Source organism: Grampus griseus (genome assembly GCF_964374135.1).
Source record: "Grampus griseus genome assembly, chromosome: 8".
NCBI classification, from domain to species: domain Eukaryota; kingdom Metazoa; phylum Chordata; class Mammalia; order Artiodactyla; family Delphinidae; genus Grampus; species Grampus griseus.
The window spans coordinates 107,626,894-107,654,619 of NC_139002.1; the positions used below are offsets into that span (position 1 = coordinate 107,626,894).

Genomic DNA, 27,726 nt, shown 5'->3' on the forward strand with positions numbered 1-27,726 from the left:
GGAAGATGCTGATGTGGCCATGGCAGAGGCCCGGATCTCAGAGCAATTAGGAGGTCCGCCCCGGCTCGCGGGAGGACTCGCGTCAGCATCGGGCGCAGCGTCTGGGAGGCCCCGATGCTCGGCTCAGGGGACCGGATGAGGCAAGCAGGCATCCAGCCGCACATCCTTGTGCGATTCTCGGGGGCAGGCGGGCGCCCGCCAGACACTCGACACGGTAAAGACTGGACAGCCAAACACACGGTATCGCTCGCCCCCAGCCCCAAACTCAGGGTGAGCGGCACAGGCAACAAGACACAGACGCCATCTGGCTCCTCCTCCAGGCGCCCTGGAGCCCCGCTGCCCACCCCCTCGATGCACGGCACCATCTTGAAATCTCACCGCTGCTGGTCCAGTGGGACTGCTCCCCGCTGCATGTCCTGTGTAAGCCCGGGGCTGGAGGAAACAGGCCAGCGGGCTCTTCCAAGATGCAAGACTGGGCCCAGCCGCCGGCAGGGCGATGGGAGAGGGGAGGAGCCCCAGAGACAGTCCTCCTGGTTGGCACGAGGGGTACTAGAAAGGGGAGCGGTCATCAGCAGACATCGGGAGGGATGCAGAGGAGGGAGGGGAGGGGGTGCCCCTGGAGCTTTCCTGCTTCATTTCGTTGCCGTCTCTTACTTTAAATGGAATCACGTCTGTCACAGAATCTTCCCAGAAACCCATCTCCATGAGTTGCAAAGTGATCTTGTTCTCTGGATGGACAGCAATGCCCTGAGGCCACTGCCGGCGTCCTCGCCTGACGTCTAAGGTTTCCCTTACCCCAACCCTGCCAAGAGTTAAGAAACTGGAGGAAGAGAGGCGGAGAAGATGCTCGCACTCTGCTTTCTGTGAAGGTTTTTGCTAAAAGCAGACTCTGAACCAATCTAACGAGGTGCCCAATCCAACAGACCCCCTCACGGCTCATTCGCCACCAGCCTACTCACCGATGTCGGTTTCCTTGTGGTTCTTGATGTATTCAGCCAGCTCGAAGTTACCCGCTATGATCGCCACCTGCAAGAGCGGGAATCACGTTAAAGCGCTAAGTTCACGACACTCTTCCACTTCCTGACGGCCTGACAGCAGCATGAGCCCAAACAGAACTTCCTTTTTTAAACACAAGAGATACTCCCTTTTTTCCAGTTTACTGAGATACAGTCGATACCCCAGCACGAGGCTGAAGGTGTACGGCATGATGACTCGACTTACGTTATTCTGCAAAATGACCACCGTAAGTTTAGTTCAGGGCCATCACCTCATACGGCTACAAAAATGTCTTTCTTTGTGATGAGCATGTGGGGGATCTACTGTCTTAGCAACCCTCACGTGGACCACACGGCACCGTTACCTGGAACCATCGTGCTGAATGTGACATCCCCAGGCTCATTTATCTTGTAACTGGAAGTCCAACTTTGGACCACCTTCACCCACTTCCCCCACCCCCTGCCTCTGGGAACCACAGATCTGATGTCTTTTTCTAGGAGTTTGGTTTAGATTCCACTCGGAGTGAGATCATAGAGTATTTGTCTTTCTCTGTCTGATTTCAGACAGCACAGTGCCCTCAAGGCCCATCCATGCTGTGGACCAATCGTAACTGCTAAAACGGCAGCTACCGTACCCATCGTCCCCAGGCAGAGGCACATCTTCCCACTTTGCCCCTCTCTAGGCCCCTGGGCGTTCTTTGACAATGAGGCCATCATTCTGTGAGACTCTACGTGAGAGAGTCCTCGGCCCAGGAGGCCACAGCGGGGGCAGTTCAAGGGGCTGAGCCTAGAAACTTCCAGGGACCACGTCCTGCATCCCCGCCAAGCCCAACTGGTCCCTACACCCTCCCCTGGGGGGAATCTATTCCTCTGATTGGTCCCCATAACTGGAGGGAGAGGGAAATCTCGAAAAAGCATTCAAAGCCGTTCACTGGTTTTCACTCAAGCAGAAAAAAACTCCACCCATGCACCTGTGCACAGCAACGAAACAAGCACCTACAGGAAACGGTCCGACGTGAGCCCTACAGAGGCACCGACTAAAGTAGAGTCCACGTGGTCCCTGATACACTGCGGCAGCCAGACAGGCGAAGCCAAAGTCCCCTGGAGTGGGCTGGGGCTCCTGGGGAGACCTGAACCAGAGCCCCCATGGGCAGGGCTCTCCGTGCCCCAGACGGGGAGACCTGGTGGGCCCGGGGGTGGCTGTCTCCACCCTCAAATGAGCCGGGCGTTCAGATGCCAGCCTGCAGACACACACATGGACCGTCAGTCGACTTTCAGTGATGATGTGGGTGGGCCTTCCCCAGTCCTTTGGAGGCCTTCAGAGCAAAGACAGATTTCCTGGAGGAGAAATTCTGCCTCAATTTGTAGCACCAGCTCCTTCCTGAGTTCCCAGCCTGCCCTTCAGACTGCAGACCTGCCAGCTCCCACAGTCCTGGGAGCCAACTCCTTAAAAGAAACCTCTTAAATATATATATATCTCCATCCTGCCAGCTCTGCTTCCCTGGAGAACCCTGATTGATACAGCTTCACGTGGGGGCCGGGGGCTGCGGCGCTACAGAGACCCGGGGACCCCAGGCTCCCGTCCTAGGAAGTGACATTGATTTCAACTCTTGGGCCCCACCTAATGCTAGGTGTTCTCCAAGGATGCCACCGGCAGGAGCAGCCCGTAGCCAAATCCAGCCCCCTCCCCGGCCTGCTAATGTCAGGGGAGCCATGGCAGCCCCTGTCCACACCAGCCGGGGGCCGTGGGGGTGGAAAGCAAAGGCCAGGGTTAGAACCACCTGGTGAAAGGCGCTTCACCAGCCTCCTGCATGGTGACCGCCCCTCTGGGACCCAGGCTTCAGACCATGGATCCTTGAAACACGACGGGGACAGAGGTGAGGACCCCGGGCAGGAGGTCCTCACAGGCCCTGAGAAGCCAGTGACCTAGTGTGCTGGCATTTATGATGTGAACGTAAAAGGGCGGCTCTGCAGGGTTACTCGTAACACGTGACCCAATGTCATTTAGGTGACAAATGGTCAGAATCATTCCTGGTCAGAATTCCCTGGTGGTCCAGTGGGTAGGCCTCCACGCTTCCACTGCGGGGGGCCCGAGTTCAATCCCTGGTCAGGAACTAGGATCCCGCAAGCCACGTGGCGTGGCCAAAGAAAAAAGGGGAAAAAAAAGAAAAGAAAGAAAAGAATCATCCGTTGTCTTCCAGCCAGACCCTCAAAGGTAAAGCTCGCTCCCACCCGTCGGGATGGCTACTGTCAAAAGACAGAAAACAAGTGTTGGCAAGGATGTGGAGAAACTGGAAGGCTTGTGTATTGCTGGTGGGGATGCAAAATGGTACAGCTGCTGTGGACAACAGCATTCAGGTTCCTCAAAAGAATTCCACATATGGGATTTCCCTGGGGGTCCAGTGGCTAAGACTCCACCCTCCCAATGCAGGGGGCCTGGGTTCCTTCCTTAGTCAGGGGACTAGATCCCACCCACACGCCGCAACTAAAAGATCCTGCGTACCACAGCGAAGATCCTGTGTGCTGCGACGAAGACCCGGCACAGCCAAATAAGCAAGTAAGTAAATAAATAAGTAAGTAAATAAATATTTTTTTAAATTCCACATAGAACTACTATATGATCCAGCCGCTCCACTTCTGGGGATTCACCCAAAGGATCTGAGAGCAGTTACTGTATAACGGTTAGTTTTACGTGTCATCTTGACTGGGCCACAGCGGGCCTAGATATTTGGCCAACAATTATTCTGGGTGTTTGGGGGAGGGTGTTGCTGGATGAAGTTAACATCTGACTCAGTAGACTGAGTAAAGCAGATTGCCCTCCCCAGTGTGGGTGAGCCTCGTCTAATCAGCTGACGGCCTGACTAGACCAAAAAGGCTGAGTAAGAGGGAACTCCTGCTGCCTGATCGTGAGCTGGGACGTCTCTCTTTTCCAGCTTCAGACCCTGAGAAGCGTCAGCTTTTCTTGGGTCTGGAGTCTGCCGGCTTTTGGATTGAAACTTACACCATCAGCTCTCCTGGGCCTCCAGCTCGCCATGACCTCAGATCTTGGGCTTCTCAGCCTCTGTAGTAAATCTCTTTGTGTGTGTGTGTGTGTGTGTATTGTGCAAGTGGGGCGCTGCTGTAACAAATAACTAAAAAGGTGGAAGCAGCTTTTGAAGTGGGTTGATCGTGGGAGAGTTTTGAGGTGCAAGGTAGGAATATAGATGTTAAAGGTTATTCCGATCAGATCTCAGATGGAAATGAGGAACTTGTTACTGGAAACTGGAGGAGAGGTGATCCTTGTGATCAAGTGGCCAAGAGCTTGGCCGACTTGCGTCCTGGGGTTTTGTGGGGGGCACACCTGTGAGCCATGAACATGGACCTTTAGCCGAGGAGCTTCCCAAGCAAAGTGCTGGAGGGCTGCTGACGGTAAAATGCAAAAAGATGGATGAATTGAAGGAGGAATTGTTTGGCAAGAAGGAACTGGAATGTGAGGATTTGGAAAGTCCTCAGCCTGTCCGTGGTGCAGGAAATGAGGAAGCAAGTTCTGAAGAGAACGCTGAGGGTGTGGCTGGACCATCACGTGATAACGAGGTTGCAGAATTATACGCGCATAGGTACTGCCAGTTTACTCGGAAGGGGGTAGAGTCGTAGGGTGAAGCGAGGGGAGGCTGTCGGACTTCTAGGGTTTAACAAGACGGCACGATAGAGCCACTCAATTGCGAACATGTGCTATTCTTCAAAAAGAGGGGAAAATGACCCCAAAAGTGAGTCAGAGAACATCAGGGCCACTGCCTTGGTTTCAACGGGTCAGAGAGCCTTTGCCAGAAGCCTTGGGGGTAGGATCACCCTGCCTCACTGTGTGGGTGACACTGCCGCCCCGACGGGCCTAGGGGACAGAATGCTGAACCAAAGAGGAGAGTTCTACGTCTTAAGGTCTGATTGATTCACCCCGATAGGTTTGGGACTTGCTTGGGACCTGTTGCTCCTTCCTACTTCCTGATTTTTCCCTTTTGGAACGGGAATGTCTACCCTATGTTTGACCCAATGTCGTGTTTTGGAAGCACATAACTTGCTTGGTTTCACAGGTTCATAGCTGGAGAGGAACTGGCCTCAGGATGACTCGTACCTGAAGTTTCACCCACACCTGACTTAGACAATATTTACATGAGACTTGGACTTGAGAGTTTGGGGGTGGTGCTGAAACAAATGAAGACTTTGGGGGCTGTTGAGGTGGAAGAATGTATTTTACATGTGAGAAGGACATGAATTTGGGGGCCAGGATGTGGAATGCTAAGGACTGGATGTTTGTGTCCCCTCAAATTCATATTTTGAGGCTCTAACTCCCCAAGTGACAGTGTTAGGAGGTAGGGCCTTCAGGAGGGGATGAGATTAGATAAGGTTATGAGGGTGGGGCCCCCACGATGGGTTAGTGCCCTTATAAGAAGACACACCAGAGAGCTTGCTCTCTCTGCCACGTGAGAACAAAGCACGAAGGTGGCCGTCTGCAAGCCAGGAAGACAGCTCTCACCAGAACCTGACCACGCTGGCACCCTGATCTCGGACTTCCAGCCTCCAGAGCTGTGAGAAATAAATTCCTGTTGTTTAAACCACCCAGTCCATGGTATGTTGTCAGAGCAGCCTGAGCAGATTAAGACAGCGGGGACTCAAACAAACATTTGCACACCCATGTGCATAGCAGCATTAGTCACAATAATCAGAAGGTAGAAGCAACCCAAGTGTCCACTGAGGGATGAACGGATACATAAAATGTGGTAAATACATAGAATAGAATATTATTCAGGCTTAAAAAGAAATGAAATTATGACACAGGCTACAACATGGATGAGCCTTGCAGACATTATACTAAGTGAAATAAGCCAGAGGCAAAAAGGACAAATCCTGTGTGATTTCACTCACAGGAGGTCCCTGCGGGAGTCAGACTCATGGAGACAGAAAGTAGACAGAGTTTCAGTTTTGCCAGATGTAAAGAGTTCTGGAGAGGGACGGAGGTGATGGTTGCAATGTACTTAATGCCGCTGAACTGTACCGTTAAAAATGGTTAAGACAGTAAAATGTGTGTTATCTGTATTTTACCGTAATTAAAAAAAAAAGGTAGAAGTCCACCTGTGCGGATCAGAAGGTGAGAAGGTCAAGTACGAGAACACGGACCCACCCCGAACAGTCAGGCAGGTGTTAGGAGAGACACCGCGGCTTTGGAACAGCCATCCCTCCACAGGCAGGGGTTGGGGCTGGGGGTGGGGGGGATGACCCAGCCCTAAGGAGGGTGAGGGAGGAGGGGCCTGGGACAGCGCACAGCTGAGCAGGGAGAACTTATCTAGTTAGCAGGATGGTCCCGGGCATATGGACCTATCTGCGGCTACTCGCCTCCGGGTAATCTCGTCCAGACTCCCGAGCTGTTGCTTCTGCTGGGAGTGAAGGTAAGCAGGCAGGCACCTTCAATCAGAGAGACAGAGACCGAGATGCCCCCCTCTCTAAGGGAGATGCCGCTCCCCACGGCTCACCTATTCCTACGGGGAGCTGGCAGACAGGTGCCGTAGAGGAGAGGGGCTCTGGCTTCAGGCTGCCTGGCTGCAAATCCCACACCTGTACTAGGTGACATCAGGCATGACGCTTAATCCACGGGCCTCGGTTTTCTCAACTTTAAAATGGGTTTGGGGGACTTCCCTGGTGGTCCAGTGGCTCCCTAGGCAGGGGGCCCGGGTTCGATCCCTGGTCAGGGAACTAGATCCCACATGCATGCCGCAGCTAAGAGTCTGCATGGCACAACTAAAGATCCCACGTGCCACAACGAAGATCCCACACGTGGCAACAAGGATCCACAACTGAGACCCGGTGCCGCCAAATTAATAAACAAATATTAAAAAAAACGGGTTTGTTGTGGGGATTCGATGAGATTACGTATGTAAAGGTTTAGAGCAAAGCCCGGCACACGGTGAGCCCTAAAAATGTCTGCTGTTACTACTGTTGTTCACGTGCTTATTACTGACTACTTGTCTGTAAGCAGCGGACAGCTCGTTATAAAGGTCCCCTAAGCGCCCACGATAAACACGCCATCAGAAACATACAAGCGCACACCGCACATCTGCGCTCCAAGGCACACCCAGGACAGCTGCCGAAAATAACCTAAAAATGGACCCGCAACCAGCAATTCCGAGCTTATGCTTCCAAAGAAAAGCTTTAAGAGCTGCAGACTGAGTTACCGCAGCACGGAAGCCACAGGCGCTCTTCTGGCCAAAAGAACCGAGTCCACGATGCAAGTGAGAACAATGCAAACTTGTATCTGTGGTAACTGGCTGACTGTTTCTCCCTGGATGATTTCAAGGCCAGGAAAGTCCTCTCCTGCAGGAAGCAGCCGCCTGCCTGTCCTGCTGCCTGCCCCATGCTTGGGCATCCCACGAAGTGTATGATGGGAGGATGGAGAGCGGGCTGGGTTTGACGGAGGCATCTCAGTTCCATCCAGCAAGCGTCTGGCTGCTGGTTTGATGCATAAAGAAGGCAGAAGGTTGGGGTCTGTTTTCTTCGGTTCCAGGCATACGATATCAATAATAATAATAAAATCAAGTTACGCCAAGCCCTTAGGTAGACACACTGTTTGTTCTAAGGGCTTGACATGGATAGAGCCTCTTTGATCCTAACAACTCTATGAAGTGGGCACCATTATCTCTACTTGACATGTGACGAAACTGAGGCACGAAGAGGTTACGTAACTTGCCTGACATCGCACAGTAGTCAGTGCTGAAGCCAAGATATTATTAATAACTCAAGCCGTGCAGGGCCAGAATCCTGATCTAATTTTCAAGGCACAGAATGATGATGTCGGTAAATAATTTTGATTTCCATCACATGGCATTTTAAAAACAGTTAACCTGTAACAGAATCGCAGTTCGGACGCCTTAGAAGAACAGCAGCACAAGGAAAAATGGGACAGATTGTTCTCGAGGGCTTGTGACAAGGCACGGGCAGCGCGCTGCGTCGGCTGAGTGACCACAGAACTCTGTTGTGAAAAGTGCAGGCAAATGCGCTTCCTATAAGGATGGACGCTGCCATTCACAGGTTCCTCAGGATCTGAAAGTGAGGACTGAGCCCTTCCCGGCTCACCTGTCCTCCTCCCCCACCTCCACACCCCCTCCCTTAACTCAACTTGCCTTCTCCCGTCTTGCTCTCAACCCCGTCTCAGCAACACGTGCCAAAGCCAGGCGTCTGGGCATGGCCATAAGGAAAGGCAGGTGTCCAACTCGAGGGGAAATGTCTGGAAACCCAGGACAGCAAGGACTCCCTTTTGGACTCACAGGCTCCTCCTGTACCCTCCTTTCTTCAGCCATCGCCAGGCTTCATGGGTGGACGCAGGGAGGGTGCTGGCGGGGGTACCGGGAGGAGGCACTCCTGGTCGGAGCAGTGAACGTGCCCCATCGGTCCACACCACAGGCAGGATGGATGCGGTGGAGCGGGGGAAGGGCAGAGGCTGGCTGGGGACAGACTGGCGGGTCCTGTGAAGGATTCAGAAGGGAAAGGCTAAGGGAGGGGGAAGGGGAAGCTGGGACGAAGTGAGAGAGTGGCGTGGACATATATACACTACCAAACGTAAAATAGATAGCTAGTGGGAAGCAGCTGCATAGCACAGGGAGATCAACTCGGTGCTTTGTGACCACCTAGAGGGGTGGGATAGGGAGGGTGGGAGGGAGGGAGACGCAAGAGGGAGGAGATATGGGAACATATGTATATGTATAACTGATTCACTTTGTTATACAGCAGAAACTAACACACCATTTTAAAGCAATTATACTCCAATAAAGATGTTTAAAAAAAAAAAAAAGGCTAAGGGAGCCGGGGCTTCTGCAGAGAAGAGGGAAAGAGAAACCCGCGGAATGGAGAGGCGGCGGGGAGAAACCATAGGATGTGAGGGCAGCCACAGGAAGAGCAGCTCGCCAGGGGCTGGGCAGTGGGTGGGGGAGGACCCAGAGGGCAGGTGGCCAGTTCTGTGGTCCACACCGGTCACTTGCCGGGGCCTCCAGGGAAGACGCGCGGAGCCCTTCTTGTCCCCTTCTCTCTGCAGAAGCGGGGCTGCACTTCCCCGCCTAACACAGCCGCCGCAGGGTGAGGCTCTCACGCTTGTGGCTCCCCATTATTCTTGCCCCGAGGCACAGTCAGCACCTGAACATGGCTCACTTTATAAAGCCTCAGATGTTGCCCTGTTACTGACACGATGCATTTCAGGTGTTCCAGCGGTCCGGGCAGCATCGACGGTTACAGTTTCGAAGGATGCGGGGATGCGCCATGAAGTCATGACCCTTTGCCGATGCTGACGAGGTCCCTTCCGAGAGGCCAACGGAGTGTGGAGAACGAGGTCAGATGGAACCCGCTGCCCGATGCCCCCAGGGGCTCTGCCTCGGTGACCAGGCTGCGGGGAGTCCTGAGGATGCAGGAACGTTGGCAAGGGCAATCCACGTCTCCCCAACAGCAGCATGCGGTGGGCAGGGAAAGGTGCCCCAGATGCCTCTCCACCTGGCAGGGCAACCACCCCGCAGCAACACCCCCTCCGCAAGCTTGCTCCCTCCCTCTTCCTCCTGGACTTGAATGGCCGAGGGCAAGGGCGGGGCTTTTGATCTGTTTCTGTAACTCAGAAATCGACACCTCAGATGACTTGACTTCAATCCTTTTTTTGTGTTGTTTTGTTTTGTTTTTTACAAAATTTGGTCCTTGAAGGATGTTTTCACAATCCATATATGACAACATAGCTCACAAGGAATTACGCTCGTAGAAAGATGAGGTTTGGGGACTCCACCTGGCATCACAGGAAGTACCACAGCAGAGCAGGACCCAGCGTCATGGGGAAGACAGCAGTCGGGGCTGCCTTGTTCACGAGAGGCTGGGCCCGGGGTCCAGGCTCCTTTGTGACCAGCATCTCGACACCTCAGGTCCTGGGCGTTTCTCCTCCCCCCACGTGTGTCCCAGCGTCCGCTGCCCACACCCCAGTACTCCGTGAGAGCCTGGAGGAAATGCACGGGGATGACGTCCTTCTAGAACCCCGAGCTCTGCCCCATCCTCATTCCCGCGTCTAGCCTCTGTGCGAGGGGGCCCGTCACAGAGGGAGTGCCCCTAATTCCCAGGGAGCCCCTCACTTCTGGCGCTTATTTCAACCCTCTAAGCTACATCTGAATGAGACAGATTCTCCCATCTACCCAGTCTTGGCATCCCCCCCACCAGCGATGCTTGTGGGCAGACACTGGACCACTGTCCTGTGGGCAGACACTGGACCAAGGTCACTGTCCCCTACAGACTCAGGGACACACTCCTCAGTGAGTAAGCAGAGGAAAGGTTCAGGCTGCAGCCATCCTGGGTGCCTGAAAATGGTCCATGTCTCGGGCCAACGGGCCATGCCGGATGCACACGGGGGCCTGGGCAGGTCAGTGCTGTGTGTGGTGCAGCAGCGGGTGCCCCCTGCTCAGGGTCCCACAGGTGGTGTGAGGTACCACCCCCTAACTGCACTGGGCACCTGCCTGTCATCCCTCCCCAGGTCAACAAAGAAAGCTGACCCTGCACACCTACTATGTGCCAGGCTTTGTGTCAGACACTGGGGGCCCGGGTGAAACCCCAGTCCTACCCTCAAGGCTGTCCCGCAACCAGATGGCTGGAATCCCACACTGTCTCCTAACATGCTGTGCCCTCCGTGGGGCTTAAGGACCACCATGGGGAAATGTAAGGAACAGAACGTGCAGTCAGGCTCACACGGCTGAGGGGGCTCGATACAGCACCAGGAGCAAGGACAGACCCAGCGGAAGATTTGATGGAGGAAAATTAACTCGACAGGCAGGTAGGGGAGGAGAGTGCAAGGCAGTCTGGTTGGTCCTCGCTCAGACTTTCTGCTGATCTATTTCTACCCCTCCTGTATCAGGCAGCCCCCTCCAAAGAGTTTCCTGGAAGACTCCGGCACCATGTGCAGAACACCCTCTGTGGGCTCGATTCACCCATCCATCCATCCACCTATCCATTCATCCATCCATCCATCCACTCACTCACCTGTTCGACCACCCTCCAGTCACCTACTCATCCATCCACCCATCCACTCTACCATCCATCCAATTATCCACTCATCCTGCCATCCTTATATCCACCCACACACCTATCCAACCACACATTCACCCTCCCACCCAATCACCTATTCACTCACCCACCCATGCACCCGCCCATACAACCATCCCTCCACCCAGCCAATCGCCCACCCACCCAATCATCTACTCATCCACTCACCCAGCTACCCATCCACCCATCCACACACCCAAACACCTACCAGCATACCCACCCACCCAGCCACCATAATCTGACGTCACCATTTGCCATGCCCTATGCCACGTAGCACTTAATCTGGTCTATTTTAAAGCTCTCCTTGGTCTGCGTAGGTTTGCATTCCATGTGAGGAAATGACCCTATCTGAGCCCAGGTATCTAGTGGACTTGCATCCTTTTCCACCTGTCACCTGGTCCAGTGCTGAGCTCCAAGTAGATGCCTTCCTGCGAGGGCTGGAGGAGGGGCGGCGCACACGGACCCTGGCACCTGAGTGTCAGTAAATCTTCCAGGGAGCTGGGCTGCCCCATTTGGACATTCCACTCGGTCTCCTGGCTCTGGTGGTGGGCGGCCAGTGCCCTGGAGATGCTGTGGCCCTGCTGTGGTGCCCACGGTGGGCCCCGCTGCACCCCTCTGGGCTGGCGCTGGAGTTGGAATCAGGGTGAGGGAGAAGCTGCCTCTGTTCTCATCACTGGCGAAACTGTCATCTCCTGGGATCCGCAGCCAGAATGCGGAGGAAACCCACTCTCCTGCCCCGAACGAAGCATCCTCTTCTCCCCAAAGCCAAACGTGCCTCCCAACACAGAGCTATTTATAGGCGGCTCTGAGATCCTGACACGTCCTCGCCAAAACCGGAAAACAGCTCCACACAAAGACAACGACGGAAACCACGGGCTCGGCCCGTCCCCTTCTTTGGCTTTCCTTCCAGATGACACCATGTCCCCTACTCGAGACTCCAATGGTGAATCAGGAAGTGACTGACACCCGAAGACCCGGGAGCCTGGGAAGGTATCTTACTTCGAGCATCCTTCACGCATGCGGGGAGGGGACTGGGCCCCAGGCTCAGGGGGGTCAGCGGTCACGGACTCCACCAGACAAACGCCAAGGGAGTCTCCGCCGCCTCTAGGCTGGGCTCCGGACCAGGGAGGCCGTGGGCAATTCTGTAGGTTCCAGACGAATCCCCTGTGGAGCCGGGAGCCTCTGCAAATTGACGTGCCACCTGGAGGCTCAGGAACTCCACACGGAACTCAGCGGGGCTGCCTGGAGAGACCCCCCTCGCCAGTGGAGGCACTCGGCATCCGCACCACGGAAGTGCCGGCGCCAGGGGCTTCCGGCGCTGAGCCAGACGAAGCAGCCGGGGCTGCGAGGGCACGGGCACGGGCAGTGCCTTGCTGGGTGACCCGCCTGCCTCCCCAGGTTAAAGCGGGACCCTGAGCATTCCTGGGACACCCGTCCAGGCGAGGCCTCTCCTTTGCTGGAACCCCAAGGCTGGGGGTGAAATGGCCTCCTTGTCCCCTGTCCCAGGAGTGAAGGGGACAGCCTGGGCGGTGGTCAGCCTTCACTGGGCAGTGTGGTGCTGTGGTCACGGCCACAGACTCCCCGGCGTGGATCCCTCTAGCACAGACACTGCAGACACGCTACCTCACCTCCTCCGTAACTGGGGATAATTTACAAGTCTAACCCTTCGGTGATGCTCGGAGGATTAAATTGTTCACACTGATAAATGGCTCCCAGCAGAGCCTGAAATTCCACAAAGAAAACTCCAGGCCCAGGCGGCTTCTTAGATGAATTTTCCCAAACGCCGAAGGAGGAACTCACACCCATCTCACCCAAATGCCTCCAGAGAATAAAGAGGGAGAACTTCCCCAACTCCATGGACGAGGCCAACATGGTCTCAGTGCCAGGGCTCCGCAAGGGCAAGAGTCACCTCTCCCAAAGACGCAGGAAATCCCAGGCAAATACGAGCAGATCGAATGCAGAGGTTGTGTATGAAGGAGAGGACGTCACCATTATGTAGACTTATTACAGGAATAAAAGAGCCATCAGTATAATTCACCACATTAACAGAAAAAAGGGAACGTCGGTAGGATCGCTTGATGGTTGCAGCAACTGTTATCAATTTTCGTAAGTACGTTACCAGAAAGCATTTGATGAAACTTAATACTGATTCGTGATAAAACTTCACAGACCGGGAATAAAAGAGAACGTAATCTGCTAGCGCATCAGTGAAACATCTCACTGCCTAAGAAGCCTCCACGAAGCAAAACGGGTCACGGCTCCGAGGACCACTGATGTGGGCTCCCCGTGCCTTAAGTGGGGGTCCAGCTGGGCTGGTGGGTCCGATGACCTCACCGCGCATCTTGGCATTGACCGAAGCCCACGTGGTTGCTTCCACCAGGCCTCCTGGCCTCGGCAGACACGACTCCCTTCCACGGTGGCCTCAGAACAGTGTTCCACCTGGGTAACATCTAGAGCTGCCAAGCCTCCAGAGGGCAGGCTCCGGAACCCCACGCTGCAGCACCACTTCTGGAATATTCTACTGGTCAAAGCACACGACCAGAGTCAAGGCCCGAGGGGAAGTACACTCCACCTCTTTGGGGAGGGGCTGCAAGTCACCATGGCCACGCTTCTCAATCTCCTACAATTCCACTCCGCACTGCCTGGTGACCACAGCCTGGGCACATTCACCGGTCCCCACGGGGGTGTCTCGTCTGTCCTTTTGCACCTGAAACCAGGCGGAAGCCTCAAAGTTCACACAGCCATTCAGAATTTGTCTCCAGACTCCAGAGCCTACGCTCCTAAGTGCTGCACATGGTGTGTCAGGTTAAAGTTGTTTCAGAGCAGGACACGAGCCTCTGTCACTTACCTCCCAGGGAGGCTGGGGCTCAGCCCCAGAATTCCTCCCTGCTCACACGGAGATGCTGAACCCGCAGTTGTTGCTGAGAATTCATATTTATGGAGAAAACCTCTCTTCGATGTTCAGAAGTTGCTGACCTGATCAGCACATGAGGTCAGACTCGATCTAGCTGGTCTACTTCTAGCTGTGGCAACACCAACCAGGGAGAAACCTCCCAGGCCCCGGGAAGGGGACCGCGACCCCCAACCCCTCTGATGCAGAAGAGACCCTGTGCACGGTATTATCCAGTCCTCAGTGGTATAAAATATTCATGACAGTCAAGGGAAAAGCAGCCATAAGAGAGGCATAAAAGTCTACCACATGCATGAAAGAATGAGAAATGATTCCTTCCCATGGACCCAAAGTACAGTCCCTCTCCCAGATGGGTTTGCCAACAAAATGCAAATTTCTCCTTTGAAATAGCAATGGCTTTGAAGGACACCGTTTGCTCCCAGGAATCTTGCTAAAAAGCAAACAGTTCTCCGTCGTTTGCAAAAAAAAAAAACCACAAAACTGCCTTCATGAGGGCAGCTCCCGATGGGACCAACAGGTTGGAGAGGCGTGAACCCAAGGGGGACGTAGGACTTTTCTACTTGTCCCCTCAGTCCCCCTGACTCACAGGGCAGAATGAACGAAACCACTGTATGGTGAGAATCTGAGATTCCGGGGATTACAGACGCTCCTAGATTGGCTTCTACCATGCTGTCATAAAGATGACTACAGTGGTCAAGCTAATAGCAACAACGACGGCTCATGCTGACTCAACAGGCATGCTCACCCGAGCACCTAAATGCAGTTATCTGATTTAATTCTCATGCCTGGGAAGGAGAGCTACTGTGACTGCTGTTTCCCAGATGAGGGAACAGGCTTTAAGAGCTCCAGGAAGTTAGGTGTGTACCTTTCGTACAGGTAGACCTTGTCGTCTGATCACAAAGCCTGGGGCTATGATCCGGTGCTACGTACATGGCCTCGCATGGCTCTCACCCCAGAAAATTCTCCTGCACCTGGGCTTAGGCAAGGACCCCTTGCCTGAAAAGAGGTCCGGGAGAGATTAATAATGAGATCTGATTCAGAAGCAGAAATTCAGCACCATTTTCTGCAGGTCAGCAACCAAAGAAAGGAGTAACCGTTGAGGCCACTGGACACCCGTTAGTGGATCAGCTCAGGCCACCCCAGTAAGTCCCACAGCCTGGGAGGCTCAAACCACAGACATTCACTGTCTTCAGTCCTGGAGGCTGGAATCTGAGACCCAGGTGTGGGCAAGGCTGATCCTCCTGAGGCCTCTCTCCTCAGAGTGTAGATGGCCATCTCCTCCCTGTGTCCTCATGGGGTCGTCCCTCTGTGTGTGTCTGTGTCCTGGTCTCCTCTTCTTATAAGGACACCAGTCCTATGGGATTAGGGCCCCACCCTTGTGACCTCATTTCACCTTAATCACCTCTTTAAAGACCCCTCTGCAAACATAGCCACATTCTGAGGTCCTGGGGGTTAGGACTACAACATAGGGATTTGGGGACACAATTCAGCTTAGCACAAGAGTACGGAGAATCTCTTTACCTTCCTCCCAGACACGTACGTTCGCCTGGCAAAGACCTGGATCAGACATGATGGGGTCACACGATGGCTTGAGAATCCCCTCAACATGGTCGGGTTTTAGGGTGCATACGGGGGGTGTGGGCTGGGGCTACTGTCACAATGGAAACACAGGAGCAGAAATTGCTTCCTCTGTCTTATCTTTACACAGAGCCTTTATCCCCTCCACCCTCAAGGTTTCCTTAGGAAAAATTTCAAACACACCTAAGAAGTTGAAGGAATACAGCAATGAAAATCAACACACCATGTAATACAGCTGGGTTACACGATGGTTTCCACGTTGCTTGGCGTGGCATGTGTACACGCACCTGTGTGCGCAATCATTTTTGGCTAAAGTATCGTGACGCTTTTCCTTCTAAATTATCGCAGTATCTGCAGAGACGAAAGACATTCTCTTACACGTATTGTCACAAATGGAAGATCAGCCTTCACTTCCAAACATCCTGTCATAACCATTCCATATGTAGAGTTCTCCAAGGGCCTCTATCCCTGCAAGTTTTAAATTGTTTTCATTTAGGTCAAAGTACCTACATCGAAATGCAAAGAAGGTACGTGTACAATTTGCTGAACGTAGGTAACCCACGTAACCATCACTCCTGTCAAGAAAGAGAGCATTTCTGGATGGACCTGGAGACGACCACATTGAGTGAAGTTAAGTCAGACAGAGAAAGACAAATATCAGATGATATTACCTTTACGCGGAATCTAAAAACAATGATACCGATGAACTTATTTACAAAACAGGAACAGGCTCCCAGACTTGGAAAACAAACTTATGGTTACCAAATGGGAAAGGTGGGGAGGATAAATTAGGAGTCTGGGATTAACAGATACACACTACTATATATAAAACAGATAACCAACAAGGACCTACTGCACAGCACAGGGAATTCTACTCAATATTCTGTAATAGCCTATATGGGTGAAGAATCTGAAAAAAAACAGATACATGTATATGTATAACTGCATCACTTTGCTATATACCTGAAAGTAACACAACATTGCAAATCAACTATAGTCCAATATAAAATAAAAAAGTTAAATTAAAAAAAGGAATAGAGCATTTCCGTCACCCCCTTCTAGTCAATTTTCTCCCTCTCCCTCGCCAACTGAGACAACAGGTGACCTCACATCGCTTATGTCCGCGTGTTGAATGCCACACGCACGAAATCCTATGTTACATACTCTTTGCGCCTGGTTTCTTGTGCTTAGCTTCCCGCTTACGAGCATCACTCATCCTGTTGGGTATCGTACCTTTGGTTCTCTTGTTCATAACCTCCCTAGGGGCGCGATGGCTGGTGATGGGGTGGTGCAGCTCTAACTTCACAAGAAACTGCCTTCCTTCCAAGATGGGGCTGCTGTTCTGTGTCCCCACCAGCAACACCTGAGAGCTCTAGTTACCCCACATTCTCACCGACATTTGGTGTTGCCCATCTTTTTCATTTGGGCTATTTTCGCACTTTTAAGTTATATTTTTAAGATACATTTATCTCCCCCTCCCCTTTTTTTAAACCTCATCACTGCTACCTTTAAAATAAAATGAACTCATATGGTATTTGTCCTTCTCTTTCTGACTTACTTCACTCTTAGTAAGATAATCTCTAGTTGTATCCATCTTGTTGCAAATGGCATTATTTCGTTCTTTTTTATGGCTGGGGAGTAAATATGGCACAAATGAACATATCTACGAAATAGAAACAGACTTGCAGACTTAGAGAACAGACCTGTGGTTGCCAAGGGGGAGGGGGGAGGGGGGTGGGGGAGGGAAGGACTGGGAGGTTGGGATTAGCAGATGTGAACTATTATATGTAGGATGGATAAACAACAAGGTCCTACTGTAGAGCACAGGGAACCATATTCAATATCCTGTGATAAACCATAATGGAGAAGAATTTAAAAAAAGAACGTCTCTGTGTGTATAACTGAGTCACTTAGCTGTACAGCAGAGACTGGCACAACATTGTAAATCAACTCTATTTCAGTAAAAAAATATATATAAATAGAATTAAAATAAAATGAACTTTCCATTTTCCACAAAGTTGGAAAACACGATGATTCCGAGACTCAGACCAAGAAGTGAAAATCTCAACCTCGCTGAAGCCACTGCTAACACAACGACTGCACCTGCAGCTTCCACAGGGCCAAGGAGTGTGAGGAAAGAACGGCCACTGCTCTTTCCCCAGAAACACCATTTCTCAGCCCAAAATAACAAAAGTGAGGATGGCGGTAGCAGGGATCAGTTTCTGAAGGTTGTGATAATACTTCCAAGTTGACCTTACACACACCAAGAATATTTTACTTTATTCAGTGATGTGAAGCAAGTTTGACAGATGAAACCGTATAAGCTAAAATCGTGCTTGTGTGGTAATACAAGGCTGTAAATAAAAAGGGAGCTAGTTTGGTCTTTGGGAGGAATTTTACTTGCTCCCCTTCTACAAGAAACAAATAAACAATTTCACTAAAACAACTGTCACGTGGCACATGGCGGAAAGATTTCTGAGATGTGAACCAACGTTTTCCCGTCAAAACCCAAAGCTCTTTGGTGGAATGTGCCCTGTGTCTTTCAGCTCTGCTCCCCAGCTGCTGTGGTCTCATTAGAGATCTTTAAGGCAAGTTCCAGGTTCAGTCCACTGTCTCCCCCACTTCTCCAGCAAAGAAACGGAAAAGGAAATAAAACACTCTTTCCTTGTCCCCCTCTTCCCCTCGCTCCAACTCCTCCTGGTGTGTTTATAAATAAATACAGGCTGGGTCACGCCCTTTAGACAAAGAAGCCATCAACTCATCATTAATCCCAGTGCCACAGAAGAAATTTATTACGTAAAGAGAGTTTTCCTCCTTTTCCTTCACACACCCTGAATTACAGCTCCTATGATTATAACTTTGACCACTCAGGGAACAGTATACGGTACCCAGAGGATTCTATCTGCTAAATACATGGGATGGATGTGAATTAAATTCAACACGACTAAATAACATAAAGTTGCATTTTAATACCTTTAGGAATTAAAAAAAACAGCAATGAATCACAAGACATTTACTTTATTAGGAGAAACGTGGGGGTGGTGATTTCAGTTATCTGTAAACGGCAGGTAAAGTTTGGAACAAAGCAAAACACGGAGGAATGAGTGGGGAGGGAGAAAACGGGGGGAAAGATAGAAAAGAAGAAGGGGCAGGTTCCCTAAATGAGATTTCATTTGAGGAATGAGCGGGGAGGGAGAAAACGGGGGGAAAGATAGAAAAGAAGAAGGGGCAGGTTCCCTAAATGAGATTTCATTTGAGGAATGAGCGGGGAGGGAGAAAACGGGGGGAAAGATAGAAAAGAAGAAGGGGCAGGTTCCCTAAATGAGATTTCATTTGAGGAATGAGCGGGGAGGGAGAAAACGGGGGGAAAGATAGAAAAGAAGAAGGGGCAGGTTCCCTAAATGAGATTTCATTTGAGGAATGAGCGGGGAGGGAGAAAACGGGGGGAAAGATAGAAAAGAAGAAGGGGCAGGTTCCCTAAATGAGATTTCATTTCAAACCACTAAAAGCAGAAGCCAAGGACTCAAATGCTCCCACTTTGGGGTCTGGGGTCTAAAAGAGATGATCCCGTGCTTGGAGGTTGGTGCGTTTTAAACCCCACCCCGGAACTCACGCTGAAACACAGCCCCCAACGGGTCTTTTCCCGGGAAAAGGAATTGTACGCGCTCGGGTCCCCGGTTTAAGTTCTGGCTGCCCCAGCTCTCCTGCATCTGTGGACCAATCAGAGCAGCCCTTTCATTTCCACCCTGAAAACACCGCTCGGTTTAACCACACACTCATCTAAGTGTTCAGGTGATGCCCACCGTGCTGCATTAGGGAAAGCAGCCGGCATCAGGATGCTGCCATTAAAGCAGCCACGTGCGTGCTCATTGCTTTTAAATTAACCCACTTTGTGACTGAACATATTTACACGGGGGACTTCCCTGGCAGTCCATGGTTAGGACTCTGCGCTTTCACCGCCATGGGCCCGGGTTCGATCCATGGTCAGGGAACTAAGATCCCGCAACCCGTACAGCGTGGCCAAAAAAAAAAAAAAAGAGTTTCACGTGACAGCATGTTTACACTGGTACAGCCGACAGAGGAAGTGCTAGCGGTGGACGTTTACGTCGGGAGCCCCGCCAGCCTGCCTGCCTGCTCCGGGCCTCTGTTTGGGGACCTAGAGACGTGCCCCTGCTTGCACAGGGCCACGGGAACAAGGACATCTTCCACTTCACACTGATTCTCCCCGACTCCCTGGCTCTCTCTTCTGGGCACAGCCTGCCGGTCACCAGGGGAGTGACCAGCTCCCCAAGCCAGGGCTAGAGGAAGTTCTCCCCACCTGCACATCGGGGGCCCAAGAAAACCCCGAGTGAGACGGAAAACTCTGCGCTGGCACCGAAATGCTCCTCCAGACAACCATCTTGTAAGCAAACGTGAAATGACAAGTCTACGAAAAGGAAGAAAATTCTGTTGCTAAAAGCGTCTAGGAAGCTTTGGGGTCAGAGGGCCGCTCACTTTTTCAACAAATGTTTTTGAAGTCTAGTTGATTTACAGTGTTGTGTTCATTTCTGCTGTGGTTCAGTTATACACATATATATTCTTTTTCATATTCTTTTCCATTATGGTTTATTACTTTTAAATGCCCTTTATCCACTGTGATCTGCGCACTGGCTTCCGCCTCCTTCATCTTAGCGATGGGCTTCGGGGGGCAGCTGGGTGCTCCCCGCTATTGGCTTACACTTACAGTCGCCTCTGGAGGGTCTCTAGGTACTGCTTCTTGCATGGCAAGTCCGTCCTTGATACTATGGGTCAAAATATGGATGTCTTCTTTTAAAAGCAGACCTTGGTCCCTTGGCGACACTTTTGCTGCTACTGGGAACCTCATCTCAGATGTGCACGGCTGCTGTTTCCAAATCTGCTGGCACGTGTTAACAGACTGTACCCCACCCCCAAATCCCTTAGCAACGACATCCTGGTGCCTCACATTTTCATTCTTTCGGTTATGATTCATGGTGCCGTCTGTGGACACATAAGGAGAGACAATGATCCTAGAATAGCTCTGAGGCATTCGTTCAGCAGAGCTGCAGCCCACCGCTGGGGAGGCCCCGGTCCACGGAGGGTGCTGCCACGGGACACGGGACCCAGCAGGTTGGAGCAGAGGGTCTGGGGTGCTGAGCCCACCTCTGTGACATCACCGGCCCCGGCCGTCCTCAGACCCCGAGAACACCCAGAGCGTGGCCTCAGAGTCCGGGAAGGAGAGGAGCCCCAGGAAGGCTCCCCCGCACGGGGCTGCCACCCTGCCTGCCAGGGCGGAGGGGGTTGGGGGCTGCGAGGAAGGAGCCCAGCTCGGGGGGAACAGGAAGGCTGTAAACCCAAGGGCACGCTGCAAAGCCTTCTGGACTATTTGACTAATTACGCTTGAGCGAGTCACAACTTTTTAAGAACTAGACTCCATCACGTTTCTTGTATCCCCTTTTATTTCAGGACGTGCACCTGGACCGTGGACCCCTAAGTGATGTGCCGCGTACATTGGGCCTCACTGCATGCTCTCCACCAGGCACTTGCCCTTCCTCTCCAGAGCCGACGTGTCTGGGGAGGTCTATGTACTTTCTGCAGGAAAGGGTTAAAGAACTAATGGTGATGCCACCCTCTGTGTCAGTGGTTTGCCCAAAGCCATTGAAAGGCGAGCTGGACGCCTTCCCATAAATCCTGCAGGACAAAGGTCCCCCTCCACTGCTCACTGCTCCCCAGGCAGAGGGCAGACCGGAGCTGACATGCCCCGGCCTCCTGGAACCTTTCCTGCCGGGTGTCAACCTCAGGGGTGCAGCTCTGCAGAAGGGTCGGAGGACATGGGAACAACCTAGAAGGGATGGGGTGGGAGCTGGAATAGAAGGTCCCCGCCCACGTCCCCTCTGCTGACTTGTCACACGGTCACAAAGTGGCCGGAGGCATAAACATCCTTGGTGCTTCCTGAATGCAGGGCTGGCGGAGACCAGAGATGCTAAATCCTCCATCGGCTGCGCGCACACACACACACACACACACACACACGCACGCCCCGCTGCCCTGTCCCTCCCCCGGCACAGCAAGCTGCAGAATTGGTTTCCAGAATTCTAATGGAGCCTGAGTCACCGGCAGGAGAACAAGGATATAATTATCCACGTGTGTCATTCACACAGCAAGGGTCCCCCGCCCCCCACCCCCCGCCGCAGCCCGCACACCGTTCCGCATCTCCTGCTGTCCGCACTGAGGTTTGAAGGAGTGGCTGTCTCTCCTCCGAGCCCACAGGTGTGCATGCCCGGGGCCAGCAGCCCGGGGAGAGGTGAGCCGGGACCAGATGGAGTCCAGGGAGAAACAGGCCCAGCAGCTGGTGCAGGGGTGCCAAACCTCCCCCTCAAGGAGCAGGGCTTCATTTCTAAATCCCCAGGTCCCTGGGGTCTGGTGCAGGGGTGTGTGTGCGTGTGTGTGGGAGGTGTGAGTGTGAATGTGTGTATATGTGTGCGTGTGGGATGTGTGTATGTGTGTATTTGTGTGTGTGTGTCTGTGTATGTGTGCGTGGGGTGTGTGTATATGTGTGTATGTGTGTGGGTACGTGTGTGTGTGTGTGTGGGAGGTGTGTATGTGTGTATTTGTGTGTGTGCGTCTGTGTGTATGTGTGGGATGTGTGTATATGTATGTGTGTATTTGTGTGTGTGTCTGTGTGTGTGTGCGTGGGGTGTGTGTATATGTGTGTGTGGGGGGGGATGTGTGTATTTGTGTGTGTGCATCTGTGTGTGTGTGGGAGGTGTGTATGTGTGTGTGGGGGAGGATGTGTGTATATGTGTGTATGTATTTATGTGTGTGTGTGTGTATGTGTGCGTGGGGTGTGTGTATGTGTGGGATGTGTGTATATGTGTGTATTTGTGTGTGTGTCTGTGTATGTGTGTGGGGGGTGTGTGTATATGTGTGTGTATGTGTGGGATGTGTGTATATGTGTGTATTTGTGTGTGTGTCTGTGTATGTGTGGGGGGTGTGTGTGTATATGTGTGTGTATGTGTGGGATGTGTGTATATGTGTGTATGTGTGTGGCTGTGTGTGTATGTGTGCGTGGAGTGTGTGTATATGTGTGTGTATGTGTGGGATGTGTGTATGTGTGTATTTGTGTGTCTGTGTATGCGTGCGTGGGGTGTGTGCATGTGTGTGTGGCCGGGGACTCAGTACACCAGGCCATTACCCTGGGCTGCTTTGCTTCGTTTTTGTTAGTAAACAGGGGATGGGAAAGCAGTGTGACAGCGGGGAAGTGATTAGGAAGAACCACTCTGCAGCAGGGCAGCGGGAGGGAGCCAGTCCCCACGCCAGCCTCAGAGGTCCCAGCAGCCCCGCCTGCTGCAAACGAGATGGGGGTTAAGGTCGCACCTGGTGAGCTCTGGAAGCTGTCAAGCCAGCCCACACTTTAAATTGTTTCACTGTGAGAATCAGGAAAGAAAAGCAAGTGCTGAAACACAGGCGCCCACCCACCTTCCATGACGAGGGCCAAGTCGGCAGGAGAAAGGAATCTCCAGCCACACGGCCGGCACGCTGCTCAGTGGCTGGGAGGGAACTTTGGGCAGAAAGGTCACTGGGGGCTCCTGACGGGGCTCCTGCCTCAGCCCTGAGGACATGAGTCAGATGTGCTCGTGATACATCATCACAACGTTCCTCTCTCCAGGGAGAGACGCCAACGGTACCAATTCCACTGACACAATTACATCCTAGAACCACCAGGCCACCAAGCACTCCTAGTTCATCACCCACGTCGGGTACAGCACAGGTGGCTCTGGCAGCAGAATAGTAATCAGGGGGAAAAGGGCCAAAGGCTGTGTGGTATTTTAAAACATTCGTCAAAAGCAACCAACTATTGCTTGTAACTGACAGTTTCCAAAGCTATGGAAACACAATACAGTGGCCAGGCAGGGAGACGACCCTGCTTCTGGTTCCAGGGTGTAGTTGACGTGCTGTGTGGCTTTGGCTATGTTAATGAACATCTCTGAGCCTCAGTTTCCTCATCTGTAAACAGGAGGCATAACAGACTCTACCTCACAGGTATCTTATCAATTAAAGTGAGACAGTGCTTGTAGATTATTAGCAGCACTGCTCAATAAGCACTCAATAAATGGTAGGTACTTAATAATTATTATTTTTAAAAGCATTCTCTGTAAACAATGGAAGAATGTGTTTAAAAAAATTATTACCTAAGGGGGAAAAAGAGAAGAGAATAGAAAGGAGAGGGGGGAATGCTGGACTTCTTTGTATTTACTTTGTTTTATAGATTTAATAAGAGAATGATGCAAACATTTTATATAATTATTAAAAATTTTAAAAAGCAATCCTTAAAAATAAAAATAAATGTGTATACAGCTGGTGGCATAAACAAGTAGAGAAAAATGACTCCGAGTGACTTTTAAACCCTGTAATTTGATGGCACGTCCCTAATGGGAGCTACTCTGATGACAAAACTTAACTGCAAATGAAAGTCCTAAGGCACTTGAGCTTGACATTGTTGGTGGAAGTGCTGGTGTGATGACCGGGAGAATCCTGCGTGTGCCTGTGGAAGAAACCAGGACGAGAATGATGTTGCTGATAAACTTTCAGTTTGGGGCATGGCAGAAAGGAGACACAGATGGAGGGTCAAGGAGATTAGGTAAAAAACTTGTCCTGAACTTGGATTGGCAACATCAGAAGACTCACCATGTACAGCATCTTTAAAATAAGCCCCTCCTTGGCACTTAGAACGTGGTCCCTAACACCCATGTGCAATAAAAGGAATGAGGCATCCCTGGAAAAACGGCTGATGTCATGTCCGAGACAAGAAGTTTACTAGAGGAGCGTGAAACATCTGGCCACACCAGGAAGTAGGGAAGCTATCAAAGACTATGGGGTCAGGTCAGAAGGACTCAGGAAGGACTCAGGACCCGCACAGACGGGTATGGTGAAGTCACTAGAGGCAGGTGTACGCTCCTGCCAAGAAGAACAGAAGAGAATAAACAAACACAACGCAACAGACATCTCTGTAAAGCAACAGGGAGCTGCGGATGTGACAGAGACCAGTGTGCCAAGTTCTGAGAGGGGACGGCAGCAAAAAGTGAGCTGACATCCTAGAGCTGTCTATCCCTGAGATCATCTACACGTGCCAGCCTCAGTAACACGGCTAAGACCCTGCGGGCCAATCCCTGCTGAGTGCAGAGAAATCGGTGGAGTTTTTAGCCGTCAAGTAAGGCTTCCAAACAGCCAGAACTGCAGACCTGACTGACCAAAGTCTGCGTGGGAAGGGAGGGGTGGGAAACTGAATGAGACATTGAGCTGCTGCCCTTTCAAGACGTTTAGCAAACTCTGAGACTGCGAGGGACAGAGGGCTAAAAATCTATTCATGAGAATTGGAGTGCAGGACTCACCAGGGAGAGGGACATGTAGGCACACCAGGCTCTCAGTTGAGGGCATCTTAGGGCTGCATTTCAGAAGAAAGGGAGAGCCAGAGGATAACAGGAGAACGAATGCTCAGAAAACTGCAACCCAGCCTTGACTCAGATGAAATGAAAAGCCCCAACTCTGTTGACCTTGCACAAGAGAGAGTAATCCTCCCTGGAGGAATATAACATTCCCTGGAGTCCCTATAGTTTTACAAATATACGCAAGGCCTATGTTCTATAAACAACTACTAGTCATTCCCAGAGACAGTACTAAGGGCTGCAGAGACGTGGTGGAAAACAGAGAGAAAAAAACCGTCGATAGAAACACACCCATGGATGGTCCAGGCATTAGCGTGAGCAGCTGAGAACTTTGCAATAATTAATATCTTCCAGAAAATAAAGGAAAAACTAGAAAAAAATAGCTGAAAAGATGGGAGAATTCTGCCAGATAATTGAAATGCACAAAAAAAGAATCATTGTAAACTCCAGACTTGAAAATACAGTATCTCTAATTAAGGACCTGCAAGGTGGATTTAGGATGAGGTTATACATAGAAGATGGATAAGGAAATTGGAAAACAGGTCAAAAGAAAATGCACAAACTAAAGCACAGAGAGAAGAAGCAATTGAAAATATGGGAAGGAGATATATAACTCATGTTGTGTATCAGTCCACCTAGGAGAGAAGACAGATAATGGGGCAGGAGTACCATTTTACATTAAGCCTAAACCAATGAAACACGTAAACCCAGAGTTGTATGCGTCTCAAGCAAGATAAATACAGGAAAAACTACATCTAGGCCCACAAATTCTCAAAACTAAGGACAAAGAGAAAGTTTCTAAAGCAGCTATAGCAAACGACCATTTCTACAGTGACGGTGGCAGAATTCTTTTCAAAAGAAACGCTTAAAGAAAACAATGGCCAGGGTAGAATCTATACCTAAGAAAGACATTCTCTAGCAACAAGGCTGAATCAAACCGTGTTCAGGAAAATCAAAGCAGAGAGTCTACCCTCTAGCATGAAATCGAAACGGGATTCCTTCTAGCAAAAGAAAAGTGGTCCCCCCAAAAAACCCCAGAGATTCAGGAAGAAACGAAAACAGCAAATGGGAAATAAGTGAGCAAGGGAGAAAGAACCCTCACATTCACGGGTGTAAAATTTCCAAATGTGTCACGAGAGCCAGGGCACGATGAGGAGAAAGCGGACCTGGTGACGTAAAGAATAAACAAAACAGCAAATTTTTCTGAGCTGAAAAAAACTAAAAGCAAAGTTAAAGGAAAGGACTAATTTGAAAAAACATCTATAACCTATGATTGGTAAGAGGTAGAGTACCTATTATATTATTATAAACCCACAACAAAAAGGCTCAAACCCCAACCCCCAAACAGGCAAGACCCAATGAGGAATCTTCATACCAAGGAGTCAGTGGGTTGCCAAGCAGGTGGTAAAAACCATCAGAGGAAGGAAAAAGTCTGCTCTGCGTGGCGGGCGGGGCTGATGAGAGACGTGGGGTTCATGTCTCTGGACAGGGGCTGTGTGTATGACAGTGCGGGAGGGAACAGCTGGGGAAGCGGTCCCCACACGCATGCCTGCCCGGATCTAGGCTTTCGCCCACATCCCTGAGCACTGGCATCATTGTATTTGAACCCTGACCAGCTTAGCCAGCGGCCCTTCTTCCCTCCCAGCCTTTGGCATTCAGCCTTGAGAAGGCAGACGCGCCCGTCACTGCCCAATGACCATTTTCACAAGTGCCGGGAGACCTGCGTGTGGTCAGTGGGTCCAGGAGACACGAGGCTGGCTAGTTACCCAGCGGGTCTTGGGTGCTGCTGTGAAACGCTGGTTTTCAGATGTGTGAGGGTCACTGCCCCTCCCACCCTCGCTCCCGGAAAAGGTGTGGCTGAGCCCCCCTGGGTTCCTGGCTGAAGATTTTTCCATCCTTCACGTGGCTTCCGTGGGCAGCCACGCCAGAAACGTCTCACCCAGGAAGATGTCAGCATAGACAGCTCACGATTCTAAAAGTCCACCTCGAGATTCTGGTCTGAGTATGTTGGAGATCACCCTCTCTTTCACGTTCTTTCTTTCCTTCCTCCCACCCCCATCCCATGCGCACAGGGAGGCCGCAGTCTTCTTGGAGAAGTGGCACCCATCACAGGCAACTCTGGGGTTGCCTTCTGTCTCCCCCAAAACTCAACGCTTTGGGGACACTGTGTCCTCGAGTTTCTGTTCTGTAGCCGTCGCCCACCCCCAATCCTACAAGTTCAACGGGACCTTTCTCTTCCTACCACCGTTCTGCCCCCCAGGAGGGCGGATTCTTGACGAATGGAATTTAACACCCTTGCCCACTCCAGACTGTTGCCCTAAGCTTCCTTCCACCAGTGGGTAAGGAAATGTACAAAGTCAGCTACGAGATGACGGTCCACAGCCCAGAGGGAAGGTGTGAGGGGTTTCACGGGGCGGGGGGGCGGCACTATTTACATCTGCATAAATCAGAAGCCTTATGCTGTTTCTGTACGTTTAAGAAAGAAGTGGTTAAGTAGATGCCCCGTTTCCCCAGGGACTTTACGGAATAAACGTGTCTAAGGTGTCCTGCTGGGCTGACCCCAGGCTACGAAACACGCACTTTATCGAAGGCAGCCCACCGGAGTGAAGAAAACCCTTCTAATGCTTGCACGCGAGGTGCCCGATGGCTATAGAACTCTCCAGGCCGCTTCATAAGGAAACAGCCTGTTCACGGAATGTGTCCTTTCATCTTTTGC

The 27,726-nt window shown here is 51.5% G+C and overlaps 1 protein-coding gene across 1 annotated transcript in view; it reads right to left on the reverse strand.

Moving 5' to 3' along the window:
• The window catches only part of SHANK2 (SH3 and multiple ankyrin repeat domains 2), a gene marked incomplete at its 3' end in the record, with an annotated part of 537,007 nt that overhangs the window by 333,169 nt on the left and 176,112 nt on the right, over positions 1–27,726 (reverse strand). The window contains exons 10-11 of the mRNA XM_082660603.1: positions 960–1,026; positions 379–549 (exon numbers count right to left, since the gene is read on the reverse strand). Coding sequence (XP_082516729.1) covers positions 379–549; positions 960–1,026 — 238 coding nt within the window. The remainder of the gene's footprint in view (positions 1–378; positions 550–959; positions 1,027–27,726) is intronic.